Source organism: Protobothrops mucrosquamatus, unplaced genomic scaffold (genome assembly GCF_001527695.2).
Source record: "Protobothrops mucrosquamatus isolate PMUCROS unplaced genomic scaffold, P.Mucros_1.0 scaffold3663, whole genome shotgun sequence".
NCBI classification, from domain to species: domain Eukaryota; kingdom Metazoa; phylum Chordata; class Lepidosauria; order Squamata; family Viperidae; genus Protobothrops; species Protobothrops mucrosquamatus.
The window spans coordinates 80,349-107,536 of NW_015389622.1; the positions used below are offsets into that span (position 1 = coordinate 80,349).

At 36.3% G+C, this 27,188-nt stretch overlaps 1 protein-coding gene across 2 annotated transcripts; it reads right to left on the minus strand.

Annotated features, from left to right (window-relative positions):
* Positions 1–275: 275 nt before the first annotated feature.
* Positions 276–27,188, minus strand: PPP1CB (protein phosphatase 1 catalytic subunit beta). Of its 2 annotated transcripts, none has more exons than XM_015827383.1 (8): positions 26,935–27,188; positions 13,340–13,471; positions 10,058–10,288; positions 9,750–9,854; positions 6,599–6,670; positions 5,613–5,764; positions 5,046–5,180; positions 276–3,230 (listed from the first exon to the last, which is right to left on the minus strand). In XM_015827383.1, exons 1-8 carry the CDS (start codon positions 26,984–26,986, stop codon positions 3,126–3,128), a joined length of 984 nt encoding a protein of 327 aa, XP_015682869.1. In that variant the 5' UTR covers positions 26,987–27,188; the 3' UTR covers positions 276–3,125. The 2 variants fall into 2 exon arrangements, with proteins under 2 accessions (XP_015682869.1, XP_015682870.1); XM_015827384.1 differs by lacking the exon at positions 26,935–27,188 and adding an exon at positions 25,197–25,733.

The following is a 27,188-nucleotide window of genomic DNA, read 5'->3' on the forward strand; positions in this document are numbered from 1 at the left end:
TCTCCAAGAGCCTGTTCTAGACATTTCCCCAAATTCAGCAGATATTGGGATGCTGCACAGAAAGCTATCCCAATCCTTCCAGTGAAGCAAGCGGACCAAGTGAAGAACTTAACTGGATTCTACCTATAACTTTGCCTTTGGGATTAACAAAGTTAGTGGCATTTAAAGGTGTTCTTCCTGTCCGAGACATCATGTCTGCAATGGATTTAACAGCAGATACATCTTGAGACAATGTGTAATGCGTTAATGTGCAAATAAGAGACATGAATACAGAATCAAGAGGTTTAGTTGTATTTATTCCTAAAACTCAATATTCCTCCAAGTTGGCTGGACACAACCAGCTTGGATATGATATTTTGCATCCACAAGATGGGTTTTAAACAATGTCCATTCACACATGTGGAAAAAAGTCATTTATACAGTTTGTTCAAAAACTATCCTGTGAATTACTTTCATATCGGAATCTAGCAGTCCATCCACATTGCACAAGATTGTCTTTAAGCAAATTGCTTATGACAGTTTGATGGAGCAATGGCAGGAAAGAAAACTCCACACAGTAAGTAGAAGTTACTTAGAAATAAATCTGTGGAAAAACGCTACTAGAAAGTGACACCAACTTTACAGAAAGATTGCAGAAAAAGGAACTGTGTTTCTTTTACGCAAGCAGCGAATGAAAAGGCAGGTGGGAAGACAGACAATAAAATAATATTTAAAATCATGCTTAATACATTACAGTTTCCATTCTGGTTATGCAGAAAGGATATGCACCCATGGCCAAAGTATTTTTTAAGGAACTGCAAATGACACATTACTGATCTTTAAACTGAACCTATGGCATGTCAGAACTCATATATCAAAGGGGATTTCGTATTCATGGACCAATTCTAAGGACTGAACATGATCAGCCCCTTAAATGCTTGCAATAAATTATTCTTCCAGAAATGTTGTTTGTAAGAAAAAGATAGTAAGTAGTGATTTTAGTAATTATATCATTTGTTGCAGATATTAGAATTGTGCTGTTACCAGATATTAAGAAATGACAAGAGAGATATCAGTTACAGGATACCGATAAATAAAAAGTTACTGTCTTTCTATAAGGTTTTGCATGCTTAAATAGGCAATGATGTAACAGTATTTTTCAAAAGAATGTTAAACTCAGCTGTAGAAATTATTGATCTAAAACACTTAAATAAGGGTACACCTGTTTAATTTGTTTTACCAACAGCTATGTAAGTATTTGCTTCCACTTTTTCAATTCCTCATGTGGTTATTGGCATGAATTTCTCATATAGCTAATGACTCAAGGAGTTCACCTTTCTGCAGTCAGATGAGAACTTTTTATTCACTGTGCTGGATAATTACAACTGAAAATTACTTATTGTTTTAGAAGTGACATTTGTTCAGCTACTTGGCACTGCACCATTATTACTAAGTTCTGTGATTTTAAAACAAGAAAATTAACAGTTTTTAAATACCCTTATTGAATATTTATATTAGTATTAGTATCAACCTTTTACCACATAGCAATTAATGAATGCCATCAAGAGCTAATGAATTTAAAAAAGGATTGGAATAAACAGTCAGACTTCAAATGAATTAAACAACTTTACTAAATGAAAAAAACTACATTTAATGTGTTTAAAACAAAATGGAATTAGAAAAGAGGCTTAAATTTAAAGATCTTCACTTAGCAGAAATCACTTGCATAATACGTGCTATTTATAAAATGCAAGTTTCAAATTGTCAGTATAACATTTGCAAAGGCAAAATTAAAGTTTTACATTTATTGTTGCACACAGAATGGTACAAACTGTAACCTTACCTCTTAAATCTTACAAGTTTGACAGTGTCCAATAAAAGTTTATAATCCTATTCAACAAAATCTTTGCCTTTCAATTTTTATTCTCTTACAAACTTTACACATGACCTTACACTTATCAATATGAATCCTTAAAAAAGGAAAGCAGGAAAAGAAATACTGCATCAACTCTTGATCATGTACAGAAATTATTGCTACTATACGTACACTACAAAGCAGAAATCTCTACGTGAATATGAATTTTGATCATGAAAATCCAGAAGATATCATTCTTTGTGACATAAGCCTTACAAGCATGTAGATATATTAGACAGTTCAACCACCATTAGCCTTCGTTACCCTACTGCTTATTTATCAATATACATTTAAATAAACCCTCCTGGAGTGTGGGCAGGGAACAAAAGGGAAGAGAAATAGCACTTCCAAGGCCTGTCAGAGAAGGATCTTCATGTCTTCTGAGAAATGCAGAATGCACTTTAATGCAAGTATGGCATTATCAGGAAGCTAAGCATGCTGAAAAATGTTTCATGCTAATAAAATCTAATGCGAGATATTCCATGACCAACAAATAATACAATTTTTGACCTATTTTAGTTGAATGAAGTGCTGTTGAGGGTATAACGCTAGCTTAAAATGGTGCAGTGCACGAAGTGGCAGACTAAGATAAAAAGTAACAAATTTTGTTTCATGAAAAACACTGATTTCTAGTTTCTTTGGGAAAGGAAAATTACTGTAGGAAATAGCTTTAGCTTGCTTTGTCTTTAATCACTAGACTCCTATTAGAGGGGCAAATACTTAGTCAGCAAGATTACTGGAAGAGAAAGAACAGCAACAGCTGGCTCTTCAAATCCCTTCCACAGTTCATTTTTAGCCAGGGAACATTACTAAGATACCTTGCCATCATTCTAGCTACAAAATAGAAATAAAAGCAATCAAGCAACAGTAAGACCACATTACACAAATGAAACATCATGCTCTCATCTGATTTAACTATTACATTAAGCTTAAACTGGGATGTTGGTCAACTTTAAAACTGACATGTATGCAACCAAAATAATTTGTTTAGATCTGATTTACTTTTATGTTGATTACTGGAACTTGGTGTATACTTATTACAATACAGTGTTGCACATCTGTCAACTAGAAAATATTAAGGATCCTTTACCCGTCTCTTTAAGTTAAAGATGTGACATCATAAAGGTTGTCAAATGGCTGGATGGTTTTACTGTGCACACTTATTATATATACTGTATATATGGAGTTTTGTCCTTTACAGATCTGATTATTTTCTACTGTGTTCCTTTCTTCACCTCTTCTTCGGTGGATTAGCTGTGCGAGGTGGAGTGACTGGACGTCCAGAGTTCAGTCCACCATACTGGTACTTTGCTTTCTTTTCAGAAGGTTTCAGAATCTTAAAGAGAAAAGAGTTCAGTCTTTTTAAGCTGGGAAAAATTTTGCACGTCAAAAAAGCATTTTATGTCACTATAAAATGGCTGCCAACCTTCACTTAGGGAAACTGAAAAGAACAGAAAGCAAATAACTTGGCCAAATCACAAATCCATAGCAAAAAGGAGGACAGATAATCTAAATATAAGCCCATTATTTTGAATCTATATGCCATTAATTGGGATTATATAACCTTGGACTGTTTTCTCTCATTTTGTACAGCTGTAAGCCTTGCTAAATTATGACTACCAGATCTGACCCGCAACCATTATTTATTCTACTTTGCAGAAGTCATTTTGCAGACAGAGGTGCTCAGGAACACATGTAACGAATCCCTTCAAAATACTACAGGTAGTTCTTGGATAACTCAATAATTGGGAACAGAATTTTCAGTGCTTAAAGGTCATAAAGCATGATCTTATATGTTCACGCTGCTTAGCGACAATAATCCCATTGCTGTCATTAAGCAAGGACCTCCACATGAATTCCTGCTTGTTTTCAATAATCAATAGGGAAACTGGCAGGAAGTTGCAAGTCCTGAGCACTTGCAAGCAGGTCAGCAGACAAGCATGGGACTGCTGCAGCCTGGCAGGTGTGCAGCTAGATCAGGGATAGCTGCTGCTTGGAGGCAGAGGGTGCAACAAGTGGGCCAGGGCTGGCTGCCGTGGGGGTAGCAAGAGAACACAGGGTAGTCAAAACAACAGGGATGGGAAGAGATAAGTGGGACAGGAGGGAGTTGAAATGTACTTTGTGATAATAAAAACCACCATCGTGTAACCAAGGGAGTGCTGCAACAGCCTAACTTTTTTCTTAAAATCCGTAAATTGCTCAGTCATTTTGATATTGAGTTGTGCAGTGTCTAAATTTGATAAATAAAAAACTTCCAAGGCCAGAAGTAAGCATTATTCATTCAGCACCATTGTAATTTTAAATAGTCACTGAATGAATGGTTGTTAATATAAACTGATTCAGTGAAGAACATTTCAGAGAAACAAGGAGCTGGGCTGATATATTCACAAGTCTGAGATATTACAAAACTTGTTACGTGTTCTTATTTCCTTGTCCATTAGATATACAATTAAGGAAATACCAAACAAGAATTCAGTTTTGCTTAAAAGGATTCTGAAGTTGTGATTACCCACAGACTATTATTTAAGAATATTTCCAATTTGCTAAACAAAACAGAACACACTATTTCTGGGTGCTAAGTTTTTGACTGCAGAAAAAACATTCAGCATTTTGGAGATTTATCTGGAGCTCGGAACAAATCAAGCTGATTTGATCAATGCTCCAATACACCATGACTGGCGGGGTTTACAAATACCCATTCATTCATTCAATTTCTATAGCTGCCCATGTTATTGCTAAACTGAAATAAATAAAATCAGTGCATTTACTGATTGCTGTGATATCAGAGAGATGGGAGCTCAGAGTTTTGTAAATGACAATCTCTCTACATAACACCACATCCCTCTTCTGCTTTGTACTAATTGGGTTATTATTTTACCTACATTACCAAAAGATTCCATTGACAGAGCTCAAGCTTGCATTCACACCTTCAGGCAGACTTTTATTTTGGTTTTTGATAGAATAGACATAACTGTACTTTCCAACAGAGAGCTTAGCCTTTACAATCCAAAATTCTAATCTTAAATAAAGATTCAATTAAGTATTATCTTAAGTGATTCCAATTAATATTTTTCTATTTTAGTTTTAGGCACATACTAATGCTTGTAAACTTATGACTTATGGCTAATTATCTTAAGACAAAAACACCTACCTGAAAAGAACACATTAAAGTTTCATCCACACTCATCATGCCACCAGCATTGTCAAATTCTCCACAGTAATTAGGAGCAGAAAATAGAGTAACCAGCTGTCGTTTAGCAAAGAATTCATAGCCATCTTCAACCACCTGTCAGTGAGGAGAACAGAAAGCCACGATCAATATAATTGTAAATATATCTATAATTTTAGATTGCATGTTAAGGAGTAAATATTTTGTCTAAAAATAGCTGAAAACATATTAAAAAATTCAGGATTTTTAATTTTAAAATTACATAGCAAAACAATGAAAATAATAAAACATTTTAATAGTACGTTTTAAAATGAAGGAGTGTATAGTATGACAATAATATGGTCCTTTGCAGTAATTTCACTGGAACAATTTGGGTGCAACAAGGTATTTGTATTAATTAACAGAAGTGATAGTCATCCGTAATCCAATTTACACTGGCTCATCTACCTGCCCAAATACACTGAATGCATAAATTTTTTTAAAAATTACCAAAGCATAATTCTGTGAATAAAAATTAAAATCTAATTTTTACCAGTAAGGTTTTCATACCTGATGAGCTCGACAAATCAAATCCAAATCATGTCTGTTCAAGAATTTGCTGACCACATCAGCTCCAAAAGTAAAGGAAACTCCACGGTCATTTTCACCCCAGCCTTGCACATCCTTGTCAGGATCAGACCACAACAGATCACACAGCAAACCTTAAAAAGGAGGAAAGTTTACATTCATTAAGACTATACATTACATATGCAATAATATGAAATCACATCTGCCATTTCTTTAGTTAATGTCGGCTTTCATTTGCACTGACTTCTTCCCAAAAACCTACAAAGTTCTAACGTATTGGCATGTAAGTGTGGATCCAAGTAGCATTGCCTTTGTAATTGACAGATGGAAATTTTGTCAATATTCTACGTGTCAGACAAGTTTTAATTGTTGCTTTTGTTATTGTATTTAAATTATGTATGTATGTATGTATGTATGTATGTATGTATGTATGTATGTATGTATGTAGCATAAACATATATATATAATTTCTTTTCCAAAGCTACAATCAACTAAGCACTAGTTTATAATCCACTGGTTTCATGTTCTAAAAAGTAATATAATTTAATAAGAAGCTAGTTAAGACACAAACAACTGAGAGCCCAAACCGATAAACTATAATGTTTGATTAGATTTCATATATAAATAGCCTACCCCAAACTTCTTTAAAATCTAAAAAGCAATTTAATACATAGAGTGGGACTAAGTCACAATTAGTACTCAGTAAACCCACTGTGTCAAAATTCCCATTGTCAATACACAGAATATAGAAAATGTCTAAAGTGCATTTTCTATAATTAACTTTACAGAAGTTAAAGCTTTAACTTTAATAACACTTTTTCTGGTCCCCCCCTCCCATAAGACTCTAGGTGCTGTATATTAATTTCTAAATATTAACCGTTTCAGGACCAGACTATTAGGTACTTTGAGAATATGCTACTAAAATGGCAGTTGCAGAAGCATATTCCTAATCCTTAAAAAAAATTCACCTGTGTCAGGAACATCCGTGGGTCTCATAATTCTTCGGATCTGTTCCATTGACTGCAGATCTGGTGACAATCCTGTTAGCAACAAGAGATTTTAAATTTAATGTAAAAAATTACCAATAGCATTTTCTTCCTACACTTTTCAGTTAACACAATCTAATCAGCCTTATTTATTGGATTTTTGTAGTCACTTTTGTAACTAATGTTGATGTTATACTTTTAAATAGAACACCACTATCATTTTTAACATATCTGAATAATAAGAAAGGAATTCTTAACTGGCCCATTTCCAATACTTTACAGATAAATATAAGACAAAACTCTTGATAGAGAACAGTTGTGGTTCAATGATCCAGCATAAGATTAGGAACATACTGAATTTATATTTTTTAATAAGCATATATAAAACCATTCAACATTTTTTAAACTCAGACATATAAGCATTCCATGCTCAAAACCAAAGAGCAGGCATTTTAAGGTGGTTTTTTTGCAAGCACTTTTAACAACCACAGCCTTTTTGAACTGTATGGTCTTCAGTCTTCTGTGCAACAGGATCAGAATGCTATCTTAAATTTTCTTTCTGTGCCACAGTACAGCAGCAGGGTCATTTTCTCCTACTATCTGCTTACATTGTGTGAGGTGAACTTGAGGTAAACAGAGTTAAGCTGCAGATGGCATTCTGGATATCAGAAAGAACTTGTACTGCTGCAAGGATTGCTGTGATAAAACACGAGTTATTGCTACCACTAGGTAAGTAAAAGGTTGCCTCTGATGGTTTTAGTTGTGGTATGCAGCTGCATCATCATCATTTTAAAACAGTATAGAAAAACAAGCAATTCAAGGGAGGGAGTACAAATAGTAAGCAAGCACAGGGTTAGACTACACATAAGATTTGTATTTTGTTTGACGTTTTCTGATACTTTGGTATGTCTTACAAGTCTTGAAAAAGATCTGTGTACTTGCACCACACTGAAAATGTATGCTACGCTTTAATAACTATATAAAATCATCCGCACACAGTGATTATTTTCAAGGTGGGAAAAATGCCAAGCACAGAAAATCTAAGATTTTAAATTATCTTAGATTTTAGGCAGTTTCCGCCGTAAAACAATTCAAATGAATCTTCTTAGTTGGAGTTATAATATGTTCCCTAGAAAAATGTCTGCAATCTTAATGAGTGTTGTTTCTGAAAAAGCTTTAAAAGGACTGCATTTTTAGAAATCAAACCAATTCAAGCTTTTAAGTTTTAGAAAAGCAGCACTAAGAAGGTGCATACTTTAGTGCAATTAAATTAACAAGATTTGAAAGACAATAATTAGTCTGTTTCAGTTGAGTAAAAAGAAGCAAAACAACCACAAGTAAACCATATTAACGGTCAGTACAAAGCTTCACATAGAAAGCAAAATCTAATACTATGCTAATAGACTTCTTCAAGTGCAAAGCAAATATGCATGGACCTAGTTTCAGAGAATTTAATTATACAGCATAGGTCTGAAGGATGGGGAGGATGTACAAGATGAAGTAGTTGATTTGTCTGCATTCCATTCATAAGATCACTGTATACAATTCTATTCCTAGTTAAATACATGCTCTAGATCAGATAAAATCCATTGATAATGAACTGAGAAAATAGAGACTAATTTAGTCTAGAGATTAATCTGATATTTTCATTTTAGTGACATGCACTGTCTTCCATATATTTATTCCAAATCCAGTTCTTTAACATAAAACAAAATAAATCTAGGGCATCTTAAAGACAGTTTTTCTCTTCCTGAGTACATGTGCAAGCTTTTTTCTTCAGACAGGAAAGTGTAGGTGGGTAGACCAAACAGTAAACTAGGTGCTTGCTGCTATACCACTTAATCCAGGACTGGTTACCTAAGTTATCTCACTAACATTTCATAAAAGGAAATCTAGGTGTGCTGGTATTCTAATGATCATACTTTCCCATTCTTTTGTTGTTATTAGTATAAGTGTCCTACAAGTAGACATAGAAAGAAAACTGCTATTTCAAATATCTACTGATCGCTGTTTGTCACCAAAAGCTGAATAGAACTTTGTAAGGCTGGATGTAGTCTCATTATGATAGATGTTCTAATAACCCTCCATTTGGTATATTAGCATATCCTTTGAAAAAACAGTCCATAGATTTCCAGTTGGTCTTGTAGGATGGCAAGACTGTTAACTGGGAGCGTTAAGTTCCTGAACAAAATGCAAGGCACTAGGAACTCCTCCCTCCCCAGTATTTATTGAATTTGATCCTTCTCCAACAAATTACTTGGGTGTAATTGCCAAAACTATTGTTAAATAAATGCATTCCTTTTAACTGTGTTGTAATGGTCATTTTAATCCCAAAGAACTAGATTTAGCTTTTCAAAAAGTGTTCACAAGATCTTTGAAAATCTAGGATTTTGTTCTTTTGAATCAGCTTATATTATGTTAAATGTTCTAATCATATCAATACTTGGTGATTTTTAAAGATTGCATCTTTTATGAAATTGTTATTATATTATATATTAGTTGCATGTTCACATATATGAACTTCATCTACAATTTCTTTCCCAGTTAAGGCAAATGTTAAGAAATCTAGTAGTTAAAGATTATTTGCTGGGCACCCACACTGAGACAAATTCACATCAAGCAACTTCTGTATCGCAAACTGGAGTACTGATCAAGTTATTTTAATGGTAAGCTTATTTGGAACACTCTTGTTTACTTCAAAATATTAGGTTGTGATCTATGCATACCCTTCACCTCATGAGTCCTAACTACAGTATTTGCAAAGTGGCTTGACGGTAATAAAAGAACAAATAGTAAATGATACAGCGAAAATTAAGAGTGCAAACCTTATAGTTCAACAAATTTATTTGGTTCTTCAAATTTATAACCTCTGCCTTTCTTCAGGACTGAGGAAATGAATTAAACTGCCGTGCCTTGTTTTTTTTTTGCAAGTTTTATGTTCCCTCCTGAGGGAGCTGAATTTCTGATTTATTCCATTTTCTTGGACAGGTTCTTGGAAAATGTTGGTATTCTAGGGTAGGGTGATCATATAGTTCACATTTTGTCTTAGAAGAAATCAAACATTTCTGTATTTTTTATTGAACTTTTCAACAAAGAAATAATTTCATCAATATAAAAATTGTTTTTTTCTTACCTCCGTGGCAGCAGAAAATCTTCTCATCTACTATTGCTGCAATAGGCAGACAATTAAAGCAGTCTGTAAATGTCTTCCAGAGTTTGATATTAAATCGTCGTTTACCTAATAAAATTGGAAGAATATTTACACTGTAGCGTAACCACTCAAAAAGTTATATAGATGACATGAATTGCTCAACTATTTTACTAACATGCTGTTGCAAGAGGATGTGTCACAAACTTGAAGAACCATAAATGTTGTATCAAGCATTTCAAAATATTGCAATCATTTCATAAAAGAGAATCATTTATAGAAAGTTTACTTACATTCATCATAGAATCCATAGATGCGATTTATACTAGCACACTCATGATTTCCTCTCAAGAGAAAAAAATTCTCAGGATATTTTATTTTATATGCAAGTAACAAGCAGATAGTTTCCAAGGATTGTTTGCCTCTATCCACATAATCTCCCAGAAAAAGATAGTTAGCTTCTGGTGGAAATCCTCCATATTCAAATAATCGAAGTAAATCTGTATACTGGCCATGAATATCACCTAAAATTAAGAAAAGTTGTATAATAAGTATCATGAGGCTTTATCAGTTTACAATTATCTAAACAACTGGAAATAAAAACAGAATCTTGCAGAATCTTGCTTTTCAAGTTCTCCAATAATTAATATAATAAGTTCTAAAGGTGATTCAAGATTCTGCCTAATTTTTATCTTGCAAATAAGTTCTAATTTGTTTTGTTCATTAAACCAGGGGTCCCCAACCCTTGGTCCATGGACCAGTACCAGGCCGCGGCATGCCAGCAACCGGGCCACACAAACAAGGAAAGCCCCATCTGCAGGATGCAGGCAGCACACAAAACCACGCCACCTCCAGTCTGCGAGAAAACCTCTCTTCACATAACTGGTCCCTCGTGCCCAAAAGGCTGGGGACCTCTGCATTAGACTGTATATGGAATGAGGATTCCCTCCCCCCAAAGATCTGCATGGGCCCCATTTTGTTGCTGTTTAGAACAGTGTAAAGACCTGGCTTTTTACCAAGGCCTTTTGTGAGGAGAGTGAGACCCTTTGCTTCACTGAACTTGCCATCTTTTATCATTATTTGATGTCTTATTGGTTCTATTATAATTTGATTGTTGTGAGCCTCTCAAGGGTCTTGAGAGTTGGGCATTATACAAGTTTACTAAATTATTAAATAGAACATCTTCCTTTCCATTCCAGTACTTTACATAAGCCGTCATAAGAGTATTAAACGTTCAGTTGTTTATAATTACTAATCAGGTAAGATCAACCATGTGAATAAGATATATGCTAATTTGCCCCTAGCAATACCAGCACATATTAAATCTATGTAATCAAAACTGATATTATCACACATGTAAATTATAAATAGAATCTATTTATGGACATTAGTGAACCATAATTGATTTTGAATTTGATGCCTCTCCCACATTCATATGACATTCTTCAGATAACAATTATAGACAGTCCTTTTGCTAAGGTATTTTCAGATTTCACTTAGCAGTTGACATGTTATAATTGTTTATAATTACATAATAAAACACTAATATTGATATTTTATATTCTTGTATACAGCTGCCCATTTTATTATTTTCATTTGTAATATGTATGTTTTGAAAGTACTTTTTTTACTCAACTACAACAGAACTTGGACAATATATTGTATGTTGAACTACGATATATCAAAGCACATCAGCTTCAAACTATCAAACCATCCTGGTTAAAATAATTCATTTAAAATTAATCATAATTTAGTTTGGACGTGGCTACCTGGAAATGAAAGCAAATTCTTCTCATTTCGTTTCTCGTAAGATGAAAGAATAGGAGATGCCAGAAGATGGTTATAAATGCTAAGCACAGTAGGATTTCATCTAAATTGGATCAATCCTTCAACCTTCCTCTGCAGCAACCATTACGATACCATTATACTGGCACTATAACTTCATTTTGCAAATAAAATAAAACTTCATCCTCCCTTTTTTATTTGTGCCTTTGAATCAGAGTTAACTCCTCGTGATTATTTACTTATTAGATTTTTATCCTGCCTTTATTACTTTATAAATAGTTCAAGGTGGCTGTCCTGTGCCTAATTGCCTAACCTGTTTTTTTAATTTTATTTTCTTCCCCCTTTTTCCCCTTCCTAGGAATTTCCTCTCTGGCAGGGACAGAGATTGCTTGGACAAGCTCTTGCTTTCTAAACTACTTTTCTTTGCCAGACAGACTGCACTTCCCTGAAAGGTATTAACAGAAAGTTAGCTCAGCTCTGCAACCTTGATTAGCACTCAGGTCCAAATCAATTTCACCCCAAAGCTGCCTTTTGTATCCTAAGAAGCCACAAGCAAGGTGTCAAGGCATTCCTTTCAATGTTTATTCCCCATTGTGTTTGCTTACTTTCTTGTAATCTCTTCCTTTCAAATACAAACATTGATTTCCACTTGCTAATTATCCCAGAACAGAGGTAAAGATTCCAAAAGGCATTCTAAAAGGCATTGAGAGTAGGGAAAAGAGCTATAAAATTTGTCCCCTTTTTCCAACTTCTTTGTGAGTCAAGTTCTGGAATGTGAACTTTTACCACCATTTAGGGTATGATTGGGGTCATATCCTCTTGATGTTTTAAGTTTATTAAGAAATTCCTTAATACATTTTTTAAAAGATTTATTGAAAATCCTGGGGCCTCCCTAACTTTCTTCATAAATAATTGCTTTTTTAAAAAGGAATGGAGACTTAAAGATCTGATTAGATTTAAGGGATCTCTTTTTTCCAAGTTTTGTTTTCTAAACTCTATATTTTTTTAACATAGTAAATACATACATAATATTACATAATACAATCAAGATAGTAAATGTCTTTTTATGGCATTAGCATTTAATTACACCTAACAAAAATACAAAGCCCAGCAAACCCAATACATTTTAAATGAAACTTAAGATTTAGTATTTTTTACTTTCTATTTTTATTTGTACTATGTCACTCTACATGACAATTATTCAGACCACTTGAAAAGATGAATGTAAGTAACAGATTTCTCTGTACTATGTATTCATTTAGGAAAACGAAGGTTATTGTAAGAGCTCTTAAGTGTCATTCTGTCCTTCAAAGTCTCAAAACCGTCTGCCGTTCTTCATATTTAGATCAGAGGTCCCCAACCTTTTGGACACCAGAGACCAGTGCCGTAGAGAAAGGTTTTTCCATGGACCAGAGGGTACATGGTTTTGCATACTGCCTGCATCCTACTGCCAATCCACGGACGGGGGGGAGGGGGGGGGTTGGGGACCCCTGACTTAAATCAAAAGACAAACAGCTTCTTTAGAGGAGGGTATTTAGAAGATCTCAAACTTACAGATGCAAAATAACTGCACAGAATGCTATACATTTTAGTTCTTAGTTTACCTTTTAATTTCCATTGCAATGACTGTATTTAATTTTAAAACTAAGTTTTAAAAACTAGCCAATCATCCTTTCAGATTGAAATGTTTTGCTGTGCTTATTCTTTATATAACTTAAATCCATCATCAACTTTGAGAAATTGTCATCCAATTTAAAGTTCTTTTAAAAGTAAAAGAAATCGGCACATACCACAGATCTTCAGTGGTGCCTCTAGCTCCAAGAGAATGGGCTGGCTAAGAAAAATTTCTCGTGATTTTATACACAAACCCCGAACTTCAGCTTCTGTCATCTGCACAATCTTTCCAGGGCGACATCCTCGCACTGCAAGTCAAAATATTAAAACATTAAAATTCTGAATCTCTTAAAATGTCGTGGAAAAAAGGCAGTTCCCGGATTAAGAATGAGTTGTTTCCTGTTTTTAACCCAAATTGGTTAAGTTGGAATTTGTACTTACAACACTGCCCATTATTAAAAAAGGTGGATCACATTGACTTCCCTTAAGCTGATGAAGCACTAAAGCTCACAATGTTTTTAGGAACTATTGAAAACAGGCTGCATGTAAAAAACCCGTGACTTCAGCAGTTCTTGAAAGCATCGCAGATCTTCAGTGCTTTGTCGGCTTAAGGAGAACACAACCTGCCATTTTTAGTAATCGGCAGCCTGTTCATAGCTACAAGTTTTCTTTAATTCAGAGGTTCTTCATCTGGGGACTCCTGGAAATCACTGTCCCTTGCTTAACAGATTAATTATGCCTGCTATGTTCTCTCCTTTTTCCACAGGCATATGGGTGTAGAAATAATGAGGTTTTTAAAAATTGTTTAGAAACCATACCATCCCTATGTAGGAGTTTCTTTAGTTTAGTCTTAATCAAGATTCCTTGGATCTGCAACTTATGTAGTCACTGAGTTAATTCTTCTTCTGTATTGCTCCAAACAGTGATACTATCTTCAACCTGATTATGGTGTATGGGGAAAGTGCAAATACAGTATCCAAAGAGTTGCCAGAATGCAGAAACTTCTATAGACAAAAAGACTGTTCAATTTTTAAAATAAAAGCTTTTGATATCTGTAATTTTCACAATAAAATTATGAGGCCTCCCACAAATAAAAATGGGGGAAAAGTACTTGATTTCAAATCTCACAAGATATATCAAAAATTTTAAATCTGGCTATTGCCTCATGGGAGTTTAAACTAAAAGTGATTTGCTTCTGTTCTTTTTACTCATTTTATATTTTAAGAATCAGTTCTCAGATGTCATAAGCAACATCCTAATACAGGTAGTCCTTGACTTACAACAGTTCATTTAGTGACCGTTTGAAGTTACAACGGCATTGAAAAAAGTGACTTATGATCATTTTTCACACTTATGATCATTGCAGCATCCCCAGGGTCATGTGATTTACATTCGGATGCTTGAAAACTGACTCACATTTATGACAGTTGCAGTGTCCTAGGGGGTCATGTGATCATTTGGCTACCTTCTGACAAGCAAAGTCAATGGGGAAGCCAGGTTCACTTAACAACTGTGTTACTAATTTAACAACTGCAGCAAGAAAAGTTGTAAAATGGGGCAAAACTCACTTAACAAATTTCTCACTTAACAATATAAATTCTGGATTCAATTGTGGTCATAAGTTGAGGACTACCTGTGCCAGATTACTCCATTATCAAATCAGAGGACAAATAAGAGCCAGGTGGAAAGCCATCTCTTCTGCAGCCCCATCCTGGTTTCTAAACTGTTACACAATGTGGACAGAAGAAACAGATACAAGAACACTGATTTCACTGGAAACAGGATTTGCATTTATAGACAACAGTCAGTGGAATTCTTTCATAGTAACATTTTTAGCTTTTCTTCAATAAGCATAGTTATTAATTCTTATATCCTGGGAGGGTACTTGTTTTCATTTTAGGTTTCCAAGAGGAGACTGATACCTGGTTAATTAAACTGAAAAGTTTAATTACAAAAAATATTGTCACTAAATTTTGTTCATTGCAAAGGGAAAAAAACCTTTTATATGACCAAAGAACCACTATTTTTCAGCTTGTGAAAGATCATACATAATGAATTAAGCAGGCATAGACTTTCCAACTTTAAAATAAAAAGAACTGAGAGGAAATAGTGTATTTTATATTTTAATGCCAATCCAAAATTATGAACATACACATTTTTAAAAGTAAGAAACTATGAACAAAAGATGTTTCATTGCTAGTAATGCAATGACTTTGAAGTTAAAAAGTGTACCTCAAGAAAATATGACACTGTGTAGCTAAGCATTACCCTTCACTAGCTACTCTCTTTTCCAAGTACATGGTTTATAGGGAGGTTCCCCCACCTCCAAATTTTCCAGTGGTCATAGTTACTAATAGAAATGACATGTTTTTGCAGTCAGATAAGGAATTTCACCTTGATAAATCATCAACAGAGATACATTCAAAACTACTTTGTCTATTAAGTTAAATGAGATAGCAGAATTAAAGAACTTCACACTTCTGAGAAAAACAGACATTTGTCAGATGAAACGTCCACTATACAGTAATAGTAACTTATGAATGGTCATCACACTTACAACCAGTGCAGCATCCCTACAATCACATGATTAAAATTTGGATGCTTTGCAACAGTTGTAGCATCCCAGGACGGAATGGGACAATTTGCCAGAGCCAACTCACTGCGGGCAACTCCCCAAGGCCAACTCGCTGCAGGACAATTCATCATGGCCAACTCGCCGTGGGACAACTCGCTGCAGGACAATTTAACAATTATATTTAATTATTTATAATAAATTTAAAAATATTTTAATTTTTGCCATTCACATTTCATTCTGTTCCTCTTTTTGCATCCTTTTTTCAATGGTTCTATTCCACTATTTCTTTGATATTAGTGTAACACTTGTTCTGCAGTGAGTTGTCCTGCAGCGAATTGGCTGTGGCGAGTTGTCCTGTAGCACAGGGCTTTTCAACCAGTGGTACGGGTACCACCTGTGGTATATTGGCACCTGGCAGGTGGTACGCGACCATCCTAGAAAATTGGTAGCGGGGGAAGGGAATGAGCTGAACCGGTGGCAGCAGCACACAAGTCTGAGCGAGAGATGGCTGGAGCTGCAGGGCTGTCAGGGATCAACGGAAGTGCCAGGATCAGCGCCAGGCTCCAGCTGGTGATCCTGGTGCTTCTGCTGAGCCCTGAAGAAGCACCAATCAGCTGGAAAGCAACACTGATCCTGGCGCTTCTGCTGAGCCCAGAAGAAGCAGTGATCAGTTGGAATGTTGCAGCATCTCCAGGGTCTTGTGATTTACATTCAGATGCTTGGCAACTGATTCATATTTATGACGGTCACAGTGTCCCACGGTCATGTGAAGTGACCAAAACCTGCTGCAACCACCCAGCAGACGGGGGGAATAAAAACCAAACACCCCCTCCCCACCCCGGCTGCCAATCCTCAACAGAAATGCTCACAACAATGAAAACCTTGGACAGGAGGAAGAGCGCCGCCGGGCACTGTCTTGCTCGGCTGTGGCTTGGAGGGCACTTTTTTCAGTGCCATTGTAACTTCGAACAGCCACTAAACGAACCTGTACTTTATCACTTTTTTCCTTTTTTTTTTTTGGTCAAGTTTTTGACACCTTGCTAGGCGACTGGTGGTACTCGGACGTTGCCATATCCTAAAAGTGGTACAATGGGTGAAAAGGTTGAAAAGCCCTGCTGTAGCAAATTGACCACAAGTTGGCTGCAGCAAGTTGGCCATGGCAAATTGTCATAGACCCTCCCAAGATCATGTGATCACCATTTGCAATCTTTCCAGGCAGCCTCTGACAAAGTCAACGGGGGAAGCCAGACTCACTTAACAACTGCATGATTCATTTAACAAGAAGTGATTTGCTTAACAGCTCTGGCAAAAAAAGTCATAAAATCAGATGTGACTCATCTAACAACCATCTTGTTTAGCAATTAAAATTCTGGTCCCAATTGTGGTCTTATGTCAAGGACTCTACCTGTACTCTTTAATAACTAATAGCAAAAAAAAAAACCCTATGTGACTGATAATAGTTTCAGTTGGCTAAATAACCCTAGAGCCCCATACTTATTTTTATTTATGTATCTCTTAGATTTTTGTCCTAACTTTCCTCCCAGAGCTTAAGGCAGTTTTTACCTGAGGATCTTATTTTGTTTTTTATTCATTTCCAACAACAAATTTGTAAAATAGGCTAGGTTGGGAGAAAGTAACTGGTCCAAAATTAACAAATAGGTTTCATGGTTCTCTCCGATCCTAGTCATATATATCATGCTAGTTCTATACTGTATCTTAGCATGAAAGTAAATGGAAGTTATACCTCAAACATAAGTGACCTATTTTAGAGTTTAAAATCTAATTAAAAAAGCAAAAGAAAAAAAAAGACTTCAATATCATTCTTCAACCTCCAGGAGAAAAATCTTTAAATTATTTCTATAGTACTCTGGAATCCAATTGGATTAAGAGAAGCATACAGAAATATTATTCATATGAAATGTTAGAAAAATAAACAAAGCTTTAAGGGTCTTAAAATGCAGTAGGCAAAAATGAAACCTTGTGAATAGATTTACCATGGCATCATAGAGTTATCAGAAAACTTCACTTAATTGGACTTATTTTGTTAGTTTTACATGAATGCAGCCTTAATAGAATGCAGTAGTCAATAGAAAAATCATCTTATATATACAATAGTTGAAATAAAGAAAAGTTATATTCAAATATAAGTTTTATTTCTATGAACTATCATTATTATCTCCAACTCACCTTTCCAATCTACTTAAGAAAAACTACTTCAGTAAAAGCTGTCATTTTTAATGTACTACTATAGGACACTCACAATCAAGTTCTTGCTGCTAAACGTTATCTAGCCCTTTTTCTAAATACTTATACTGATGAGGGTGTATTTTATTGGCATTCATAATCGCAATTTAATATACAGGTTTAATTCTTTTCTTTTACATACAGCACAAAGACTAATCTTTGAATAGGAGCTATTAGCTATAGAAAAAAGTGAAAATAAGCCAAAAATCTGCTTTATAAGCAACACTCTGTTCACTAGTCCTAAAATAAAAACCTGAAATATGTCCAAAATTAATATATTCTGAAGTGGGAGTAAAGAAAAAAATTAAACATCTCAGGGGAGTATAGCAAGATGAGGCTCCTGCATAATGTGGAGTTAACGACAGCATTTTTATCATAAACTTAAATATTAAGTTTCAGGGAGGCAACAAAAGATTTCCATAAAAACAAACTTGAAGATAAACTCTCAAGTATAATTTCTCAAACTGGATTCTATTTGACAATAGGAATAAAAAAAACATTGCAAAATAGATTTTAGAAACAATTCATAGAAAGTGCTCCTTTTAAGTAATTGTCTGTTAAAACTACCAGCATCAAATTAACCTTTTTCATTTTTTTTTAAGAAAAAATCTTTTTTGGATGAGTTCAGCTTTAAAGATGAAATTTATTACTATTATTTTTGCTGTTCATTTAAGACAATTTCTAAAAAGTTTTAATATGGTTTAAAAAAATTGCTTGATGATATTTCTCCTAACATGACAAACATCTCTCCAAACACCCGTGATGGAACTTCAGTTCATTCCTCTTCTAATAATTTTATAACAATGTACCTGCGTTAACACTATTTTATATGACAACCAAAAATGTATATTCTTTTACTTAAAGGATTAAATCAGTGGTTCTCAACCTTTTTAATGCCGCGACCCCCAACCGGTCGTAAGTCAAGGACTAAACCGGTCGTAAGTCGAGGACTACCCAACTGGTCGTAAGTCGGGACCGCCGCGCATGCGTAGTTTCGCCCCCTGCTCCGGCCGAGGCGTAGCTAGCAAGCGGCAGAGACGGAGCAGGCCGACCACTAGCTGGCCCAGCCCAAGGGAGGTAAGGCACCCGCCGGAAAAGACAAAAAAAATGGCGGACAAAAAATGGCGGACAGCCTTGCTTGGCGACCCCCGTGAAATGGTCGATCGACCCCAAATGGGGTCCCGACCCACAGGTTGAGAACCACTGGATTAAATAGAATATTTCAAGGACACATTTAAAGAATTAAAATTGAGTCTTCTTTAGATCATAACTTTTTAAAATTCTACATTGGATTTAATGCTAATAAATGTCCAAAACACCTGGAAAGCAGCAAGTTTTCTACCACTAATTTTGATTGAAAGACAGCAAAAAAATGAAACACACACACACACATTTTTATAGTATCATAAATTGAAAGACACCTTGGAAATCATTAAATCCTGCCTTATATATATGCGCACTGTAAGAACTCATTACTGTGGATTCCTGATAAACTGCCATCTAGCCTTTAAACACCTCTAATGAAAGAGAAACCACCACTACCCTATTCCCTGATAGTCTTTCATTATATATTTTTTCCTGACATTCAATACAATTTTCTTTCTTTGCAATTCAAATCTAGTGTTTCTCGTCTGCATTCTGAAAAGTCACAAAATCCACCTCTTCTTCTATCATATTTCTCAGTCTTATCTCCTGCAGGCTAAAAATATCCAATGCTTTCTACTATTCTTTATACGTTTTTACTTAAACCCCCATCATCTTGATCTCCTCTGAACATGCCAGTATTAATGGTCTTCCTAAAATACAGCAGCCAGAACTGTAAGCAATATTCTGGGTATGATAGGACGAACACTAAAGAGAAAGGAACAACTAATCGCTTTTTTGGAGCATGCTTCATGGTCAACATAGCTCATATTCAGTTTGCACTCCACCATATACAGTACATGTTTGTTGTCCAGTATAGTAATTCCCTTCCATTCTCTGTCCATGCTATACTGATTTTCAACTAACATTCTTAAAAATAGCTGCTTATTCAAAACCAACATATACAATAATTATGTCATATTCAATATTGAAATACTGTTTTTAGATCATGACTTTCTCCAGAATACAGAAACAAATGGCAGTTTAACAAGCAACCCAGCCAAAAAAAACGAAAACCCACCACACATATTAAGCAGAAGTTCACTAAATGCTCAAGAAAGGCATGTCTTCACCATATCACAGAAAACTTAATTTTGAATATAACCAACTGCCCTGAATTTCCATGGAATAATTCTTTAAGTCTACATGGAAAAGGGCTAATCATTTGTCTTTGCCATCTTTAAGCAGTGGGTTTTCAATTCAAACTCCAGAAGCAGCCAAAGGAGATAATACTTTGAGGCATCCCTAGTGCTCTCTCAGCTTTCTTGCTTTTTTGAGAAGTTTCATTATCCTAACTAGGTGATATCATCAGGGCTAGTAAGGAGATAATACTTTTTTATAAGGTACAGAATGCAGGATAAGAGTTAGGACCTTGGAGGTCTTCTAGTCCAGGGCTTTTCAACCAGTGGTACGGGGTACCACCTGTAGTACATTGGCACCTGGCAGGTGGTATGCGACCATCCTAGAAAAGTGGTAGCGGGGGAGGGGAATGAGCTGAACCAGTGGCAGCACTGCACAAGCCTGAGCGAGAGATGGCTGGAGCTGCAGGGCTGTCAGGGCTCAGCGGAAGCACCAGGATCAGCGCCACTTTCCAGCTGATCGGCGCTTCTTCAGGACTGTCAGGGCTCAGTGGAAGCGCCAGGATCAGTGCCAGGCTCCAGCTGGAGCTCGGCGCTGATCCTGGTGCTTCTGCTGAGCCCAGAAGAAGCGCCGATTAGCTGGAATGTTGCAGCATCCCCAGGGCCTTGTGATTTACATTCAGATGCTTGGCAACTGATTCATATTTATTTATGACGGTCACAGTGTCCCAGGGTCATGTGAAGTGACCAAAACCTGCTGCAACTACTCAGTAGGCAGAGGGAATAAAAATCAAACACCCTCCCCACCCCGCTGCCAATCCTCAACAGAAATGCTCACAACAATGAAAACCTCGGACATGAGGAAGAGCGCCGCCGGGTGGGCAGGCAGGTGTCTTGCTCGGCTGTGGCTTGGGGGGCACTTTTTTCAGTGCCATTGTAATTTCGAACAGTCACTAAGCGAACTGTTGTAAGTCGAGGACTACCTGTACTTTATCACTTTTTTCCTTTTTGGGGGGGGGTCAAGTTTTTGACACCCTGCTAGGTGACTGGTGGTATTTGGATATTGCCATATCCTAAAAGTAGTACAATGGGTGAAAAGGTTGAAAAGCCCTGTTCTAGTCCACCCCGCTGCTGAAGTAGGAGACCCTGTACCTATTCTGGACAAATGGCTATCCGATCTCTTAAAATCCTCCAGTGATGGTGCACCCATAACTTCTGGACACAAGCTGTTCTACTGGTTTAATTGTTCTCCCTGTCAGGAAATTTTTCCTGAATTTTAGGCTGACTCTTCCTTCATAAGTTTCTATCCTTTACTTCTTGTCCTGCCTTCAGATGCTTTGAGGAATAGATTGAGCCCCCTCTTCTCTGCGACATCTCCTCAGATATTAGAAGACTGCTATGTTGTCACCCGTAATCATTTTGTTAGACTAGCTATACCAAGTTCCTGCAACCGTTCACATGTTTTAACCTCCAGCCCCCTAATCATCTTTGTTGCTATTCTATGTACTTTGAGTCTCAACATACTTTTTGTAACATGGTGGCTAAAACTGGATGCAGTATTTCAATATAAAGCAATACTAAAACTTCATGTGATCATAATACTATACCTCTGTGGTTGTAGCCTAGCATTACATTTTCTGGCAGCTGCAGCTCACTGCTGGCTCATATTTAAATGGCTGTTCACTAGGACACAAAGGTACCTCCGTTTCTACTGCTGACCCAGGTACCACCAATTCTATACCTATGCATTTGGTTTTTCTTGCCTAAGTGTAAAACTTTACTTTTCTCACCACTGATTTCATTTTGATGGATGGGGCCCAGGGTTCAAGTCTGTTAAGCTCCTTCTGGATCTTGAACCTTTTTCCCCCAGCTTGGTGTCACCCACAAATTTGATAAGTTCCCTCATTAAATTGTTTATGAAGATCTGAAGAGTGCTGGGCCTAAGATAGAACCTTAGGATACTCACTGCATGCTTCTCTCCATGAAGATGTAGTTCCATTGTGGACTACAGGTTGACTGCAACTGGTCATCCAGTTACAAATCCATCTGGCGGTGATATCCCATATTTTTCTAACTCACCAAGTAGTACTTTGTTAAATGCCTTACTGAAGTCCAAATATACTAGGTCTGCAGCATTTTACAGGTCCACTAATTCAGTCCCTTTGTTAAAGAATGCAATAAGGTTTGTCTGGCAAGATTTATTTTTGACAAACCCATGTTGGTTCCTAATAATAGCTTTGCTTGTTTCTAGATGTTCGCAGATCCTTTACTTATCTTTTCCAAATGCTAACTATGTTATTTTATGGAGCTCATGCAGGCAGTGAGGCTGGCCCTGTATAGGTGGACTTAAAAAAATAAACTGATACACTAATCCTAAGCTTGAGCAAAATTGATTTTAAAATGTGAAAAACATACATACTACTTAGTATTTCTATGTACTTCGGAATATTTCCAATATCTATGCTAAATGCAAGATCCCCACCAACAAGACTACAAAGAAACCCCTTAGATATTCTGAAAGACATGTCACTCTTTTCAGAGCACACTTCTGAGAAGAAATACAACACATACCAAAGTACCAAAGCCTTGTACCTGCATAACAGGGTCAGACACATTGGGGCAGGAATAATTAGATACAATAATAGAATATTGATTCTTCTGCAGATTAAAAAAAACACCAATTGGCTTCTTTTAAAAAAATGGTTCAGTGTAGCACATATGTTCACCTTTACAAGAATCAGTTATTTTAATCCAAATCTAGTATTTCAGAAAAGTTAAGACAAAGAAAACACTTACTTGTTAAGTACCATTAAGGGGATTTACATGGAGAGGAAATCTGAACTAGCAACTGCCTTGCTCACAAGCATGCTAGTTTAAGACAAAGTACTGTATGCAATAACTTCCAGATGCTCCTAAATACCATTCTTATATTCCTTTCCCACTAACCATGCCAGATGAGGATAATGGAAGATGAAGCCCAAAGCACTTGGAAGAGATTACCTATAATACCTACTTTTCCCCTAATACAAAATGGGATTTTCTTTTTTAAAAGGCTGAATCAATTATATTATAAAGTCATAGCAAAAATGCCCCATAATATTTCTAAATTTAGAATCCAATACTTGTTTTGATTGTGGAAGTGTTCCCATTTTCAAAGTTTATGCATAAAAGTAGATTTGTTTTTTACACAGCATTTAAACATTTACAATACTAAAAGCTATAGAGGACATGAGTTATGAAGTGTATCCTTGAAAGTATAAATAATTTTATTAATACAAATTTATTTTCAAAGGTAATTTCTCACATGTATCAGGAAAAACATGCAAATGTTGATGAAAACAGATTTCAGATTAAGTTTACAAACCTATGTATTAGAATACTTCAGATAATTATTGGATTTATATAAAACATTTAGCCATATTATGTCTTTCTGCAAAAAGGAATGTTTTATTTCCTCTTAATAGTGGGAATAATGAATGTAATAAACACTGAACTAGACTTAGGAATTTATGTTGCATTTGGAGCCCTGCAGTAACTTGCTTGCTAGAAACTTCACTGAACTGCCTTTGTTGATACTTAGCTCTTAAAGTAGCAATAGGTTGTACAAACTTTACAACTTATTAGAAATAAGATTTTAGTTCTTAACAAAGTGGCAATAATGCTTTCAATAAAGTGACAAATTCTAGTAATCACTATGGAACAATTTATAACTCATAATTATTTTATGTCAGAATTATGGATAATTTGAACCCTAATCAATGCTCAGCAAATAGTTATTTGCTGATATCAAGTCCTTGAAACAATTTTCTGAAAACAGAAAGACTAATTTAAAAAAAAAAAAGCCAGCATAGTCTAACCACTAATATTAAACTTGAAAGCAAAATTGTTCTTTTGCTTTCTGTGTAAAATATACAGCCAGCTAGGCCAACTCAAGGGAGGTACCATTCTTCCTCTTTCCCCTCTCAAGAACCAAACTAACCAAAATCTAAACACCACAATATTCTGACTCAGATAAAACAACATAATATATCTGAGCTATTTAGCCTATAAAGCATAATGGAAGAAGGTTTTTTTTTTCTATTTTCCTTGAACACAATTGCTGTAGTTATGCCCAGAACTATTAAAAAAACAAAGCTGCTACAGGACAATGCATATGTTGCATCTGGAATATATTTAAAAATAGCCCTACTAATATCAGCATGTGGTGTTTTACAATTATCAATTAAATGGGTCTGGGAACACCACAATCAAGTAATAGCTTTGTCTTGTTATGATGGCCAAAGAACACTGCCTGTGAAAAGAACAACTACATAAAGCAATTATAGTTAATAGCTGTTTTAAAAAACTACCCTCTAGGAATTTAACTCTTTTAAGGCCATTTAGTCATTATTGACATGCATTGTGACCATGAACTTCAAACAATAATGCTACGAAGCAGGGTTTTTCCCTATTTTTTTTTTAACAATTCCAAGTTTAGAATTATGAGAGAATTCCCTCTGGATATGCTTATTATGCTCCTCCCTATTACCTACATGCTACATTATAACACTCCACATTCTTCAGTTACCCTCAGACAAGTGATGCTTCAGTCTCTCATACATTTTGATTGCCTTTTTCTGCTCTTCCAAAATAGGACAATCAAAACTGTAAAACAAAAAATACTGAAGTCATTTCCCAGATATAATTTATCTTAATGCAGTACCATTAATAAATATCAAATCAGAGTGCCATTGGTTTTCCTTAGAGTTCTTTGAAAAAAAAGTTTCCTAATTTCTCAAACTGCACCTTCCAATAAATAAAATTCAGCCATAAATGTGAATAGTAAAATATAGAAAATAAGTAGATTCGCTGTTCTAAAAAGTTAAAAATAAATTCTTTATCAAAGCCAAGCTTACAATATCTTTTGTTATGTAAAATATCTTGCTGTTAAGTATCTTCAGTTAGCAGTAACTACTCACAACGGGTACACAATTTTAAATATAGACACATTACCTTTCATCTAAAAAATATGACTAGTATCCTAAACACAAATTTTGTTGCATCAATCCAAAATCCTTAATTTGCTTCAGGCTGGTCCATGCCTAATATAGTCACTTCTTTCTCTCACAGCTGCGGAAAGCTAGCATGGCTTCTGTTTTTCTGCTTTCCTTAGCCTATTCACATCTAAATCATGTGCTCTGTGATGCCTATCCTCAATAGATGGCATCTTATCCCTATCTGCAACCCCAGAACAGCTGAATTGGGCTTCTAAGCAACACTATTTAGAATAACAAAATATAGGTGGTGCTAAAATTGTTAGCTCCTCCTCAGTATCAAATAGTTCACTCACAGAACATAGAAAATTGCATCTGCAAAGCAGGCTGCTAAGCTTCTATTACAGCAGACTCATGCATGGAAGCCTTTTTTGACAGGCTGTGGTCATCACTACCAGCTGAGAGAACAATGATTAACTAGAAATGCACCAATGTTCTACAGTATAGATATGCTATGCTTTAAATTGCACTAAAGTTTTTAGTATATCATACAATACAGAAAAGTGAATGTTGTAAAGTTTTTTTTCTACTGAAACAAATATTTTTACTGTACAAATTACTGTTTTGGTTGAAATTCAAATGACCAGTTTTATTCTTTCATGTTGTATAGTCCTTTAAATATTTTATCCAATGTAAAAGCATCTAAGCAAAAATCAGAATTTTTAGGTGAATTACTAAGAAATAAGGGAAATTCCAGGAAGAGAGAACTAGGAAAATGCACGAATGGCATGTAAAAAAGGGTCACAGATATTAGTTCTAAATATACTCAGTAGCTGTAAAGTGGAAAAAAGTTAATGCAAATTCTCAGTGTAGTAAAAAAAAAAAAAAACCTAGGTGGTGGCTACACACTACCAACAGAGAAAATCTGATTAATAATGTTATCAATACTGTACTCCAGAGTGGTAATAGTATTGTTGTAGTATATATATGGAACTGTAACACCTATTATAACCTCAGCTTTCATGCACCGAGGTCCATTTCACGTGCTGGATGCTAGCTAATACCACCCATTCTTTAATGTATAAAAGTCTAAATTATATTAAAGGGTAACTCCCTTTTATCACGGCCTACATACTACTTAAGGTCGGCAGCAGCAGCTAAGACGGGGTGTGGTGAGGTAGAAGCCGGCGATTGAAAAAAAGAATACAGCGGCTCCTACTTTTCACCTACATTACGCTTTTCTAGTTGACTCGTCGTTGTAATAGAAGACCCGAGAGGCAGTAGTAGGGGCAGTGGGAGGAGAGCGCGAAGGCTACTCAGAAAGCTTGCTGAGGAGGTGGGGAACCTTGCCTACTTGGGAGGGCTCTGCACCCCCAGCCTGGCTTCGGGAGGCGGCGGGTGGGCGATAAAGGCCCTCGAGGTAAGGAAGGGCTACGCTCCATCCGCGTTCGAGCACTGAAGTGGCGGAAGGTTTAGCGAGGCTTCCACCAGAGCGCCTTCACAAGAGGAACAAGGCCAGCCGACCACCCTCTCAGCCGCCTCCCCCGGAGGCAGAATACATGTGTCCGCTTACAAGCTTACCGCACCCTCCACCACCACCACCGCCACCGCTTTTAGCCAGGCTCCCCCCGTCTCGCTTCCACCCTTGAGGAGGAAGAACTCCGCTCCCCGCGCTTCAAAAATGACCCCCTCGTCTTTCAGTCAGCGAACCGGATCCGCCCACCTTTCGGCGTTACCTCCGACCCGCCAGCACTCACCTTCTAGCAGCCTGGTGATAAGGCTGTCCACATTCAGCTCCCCGTCCGCCATTTTGTAACCAATGGACTCGTCCCAGGCGGAAACACAGAAGGCGCTTCACCGAGGTGTCGGCGTCGGGGAAAGCAAGAACTCCTTCTCGGATCCCTCCCTCCCGGCCGCGGCTCCAGCCCTCCCAAGCGCAGCCCCGAAAGCGCCCAGCCCAACGGGGTCCCCCGTCCTACTTTCTCCTTCCCTAGCGCCGCTGAGGAGGGAA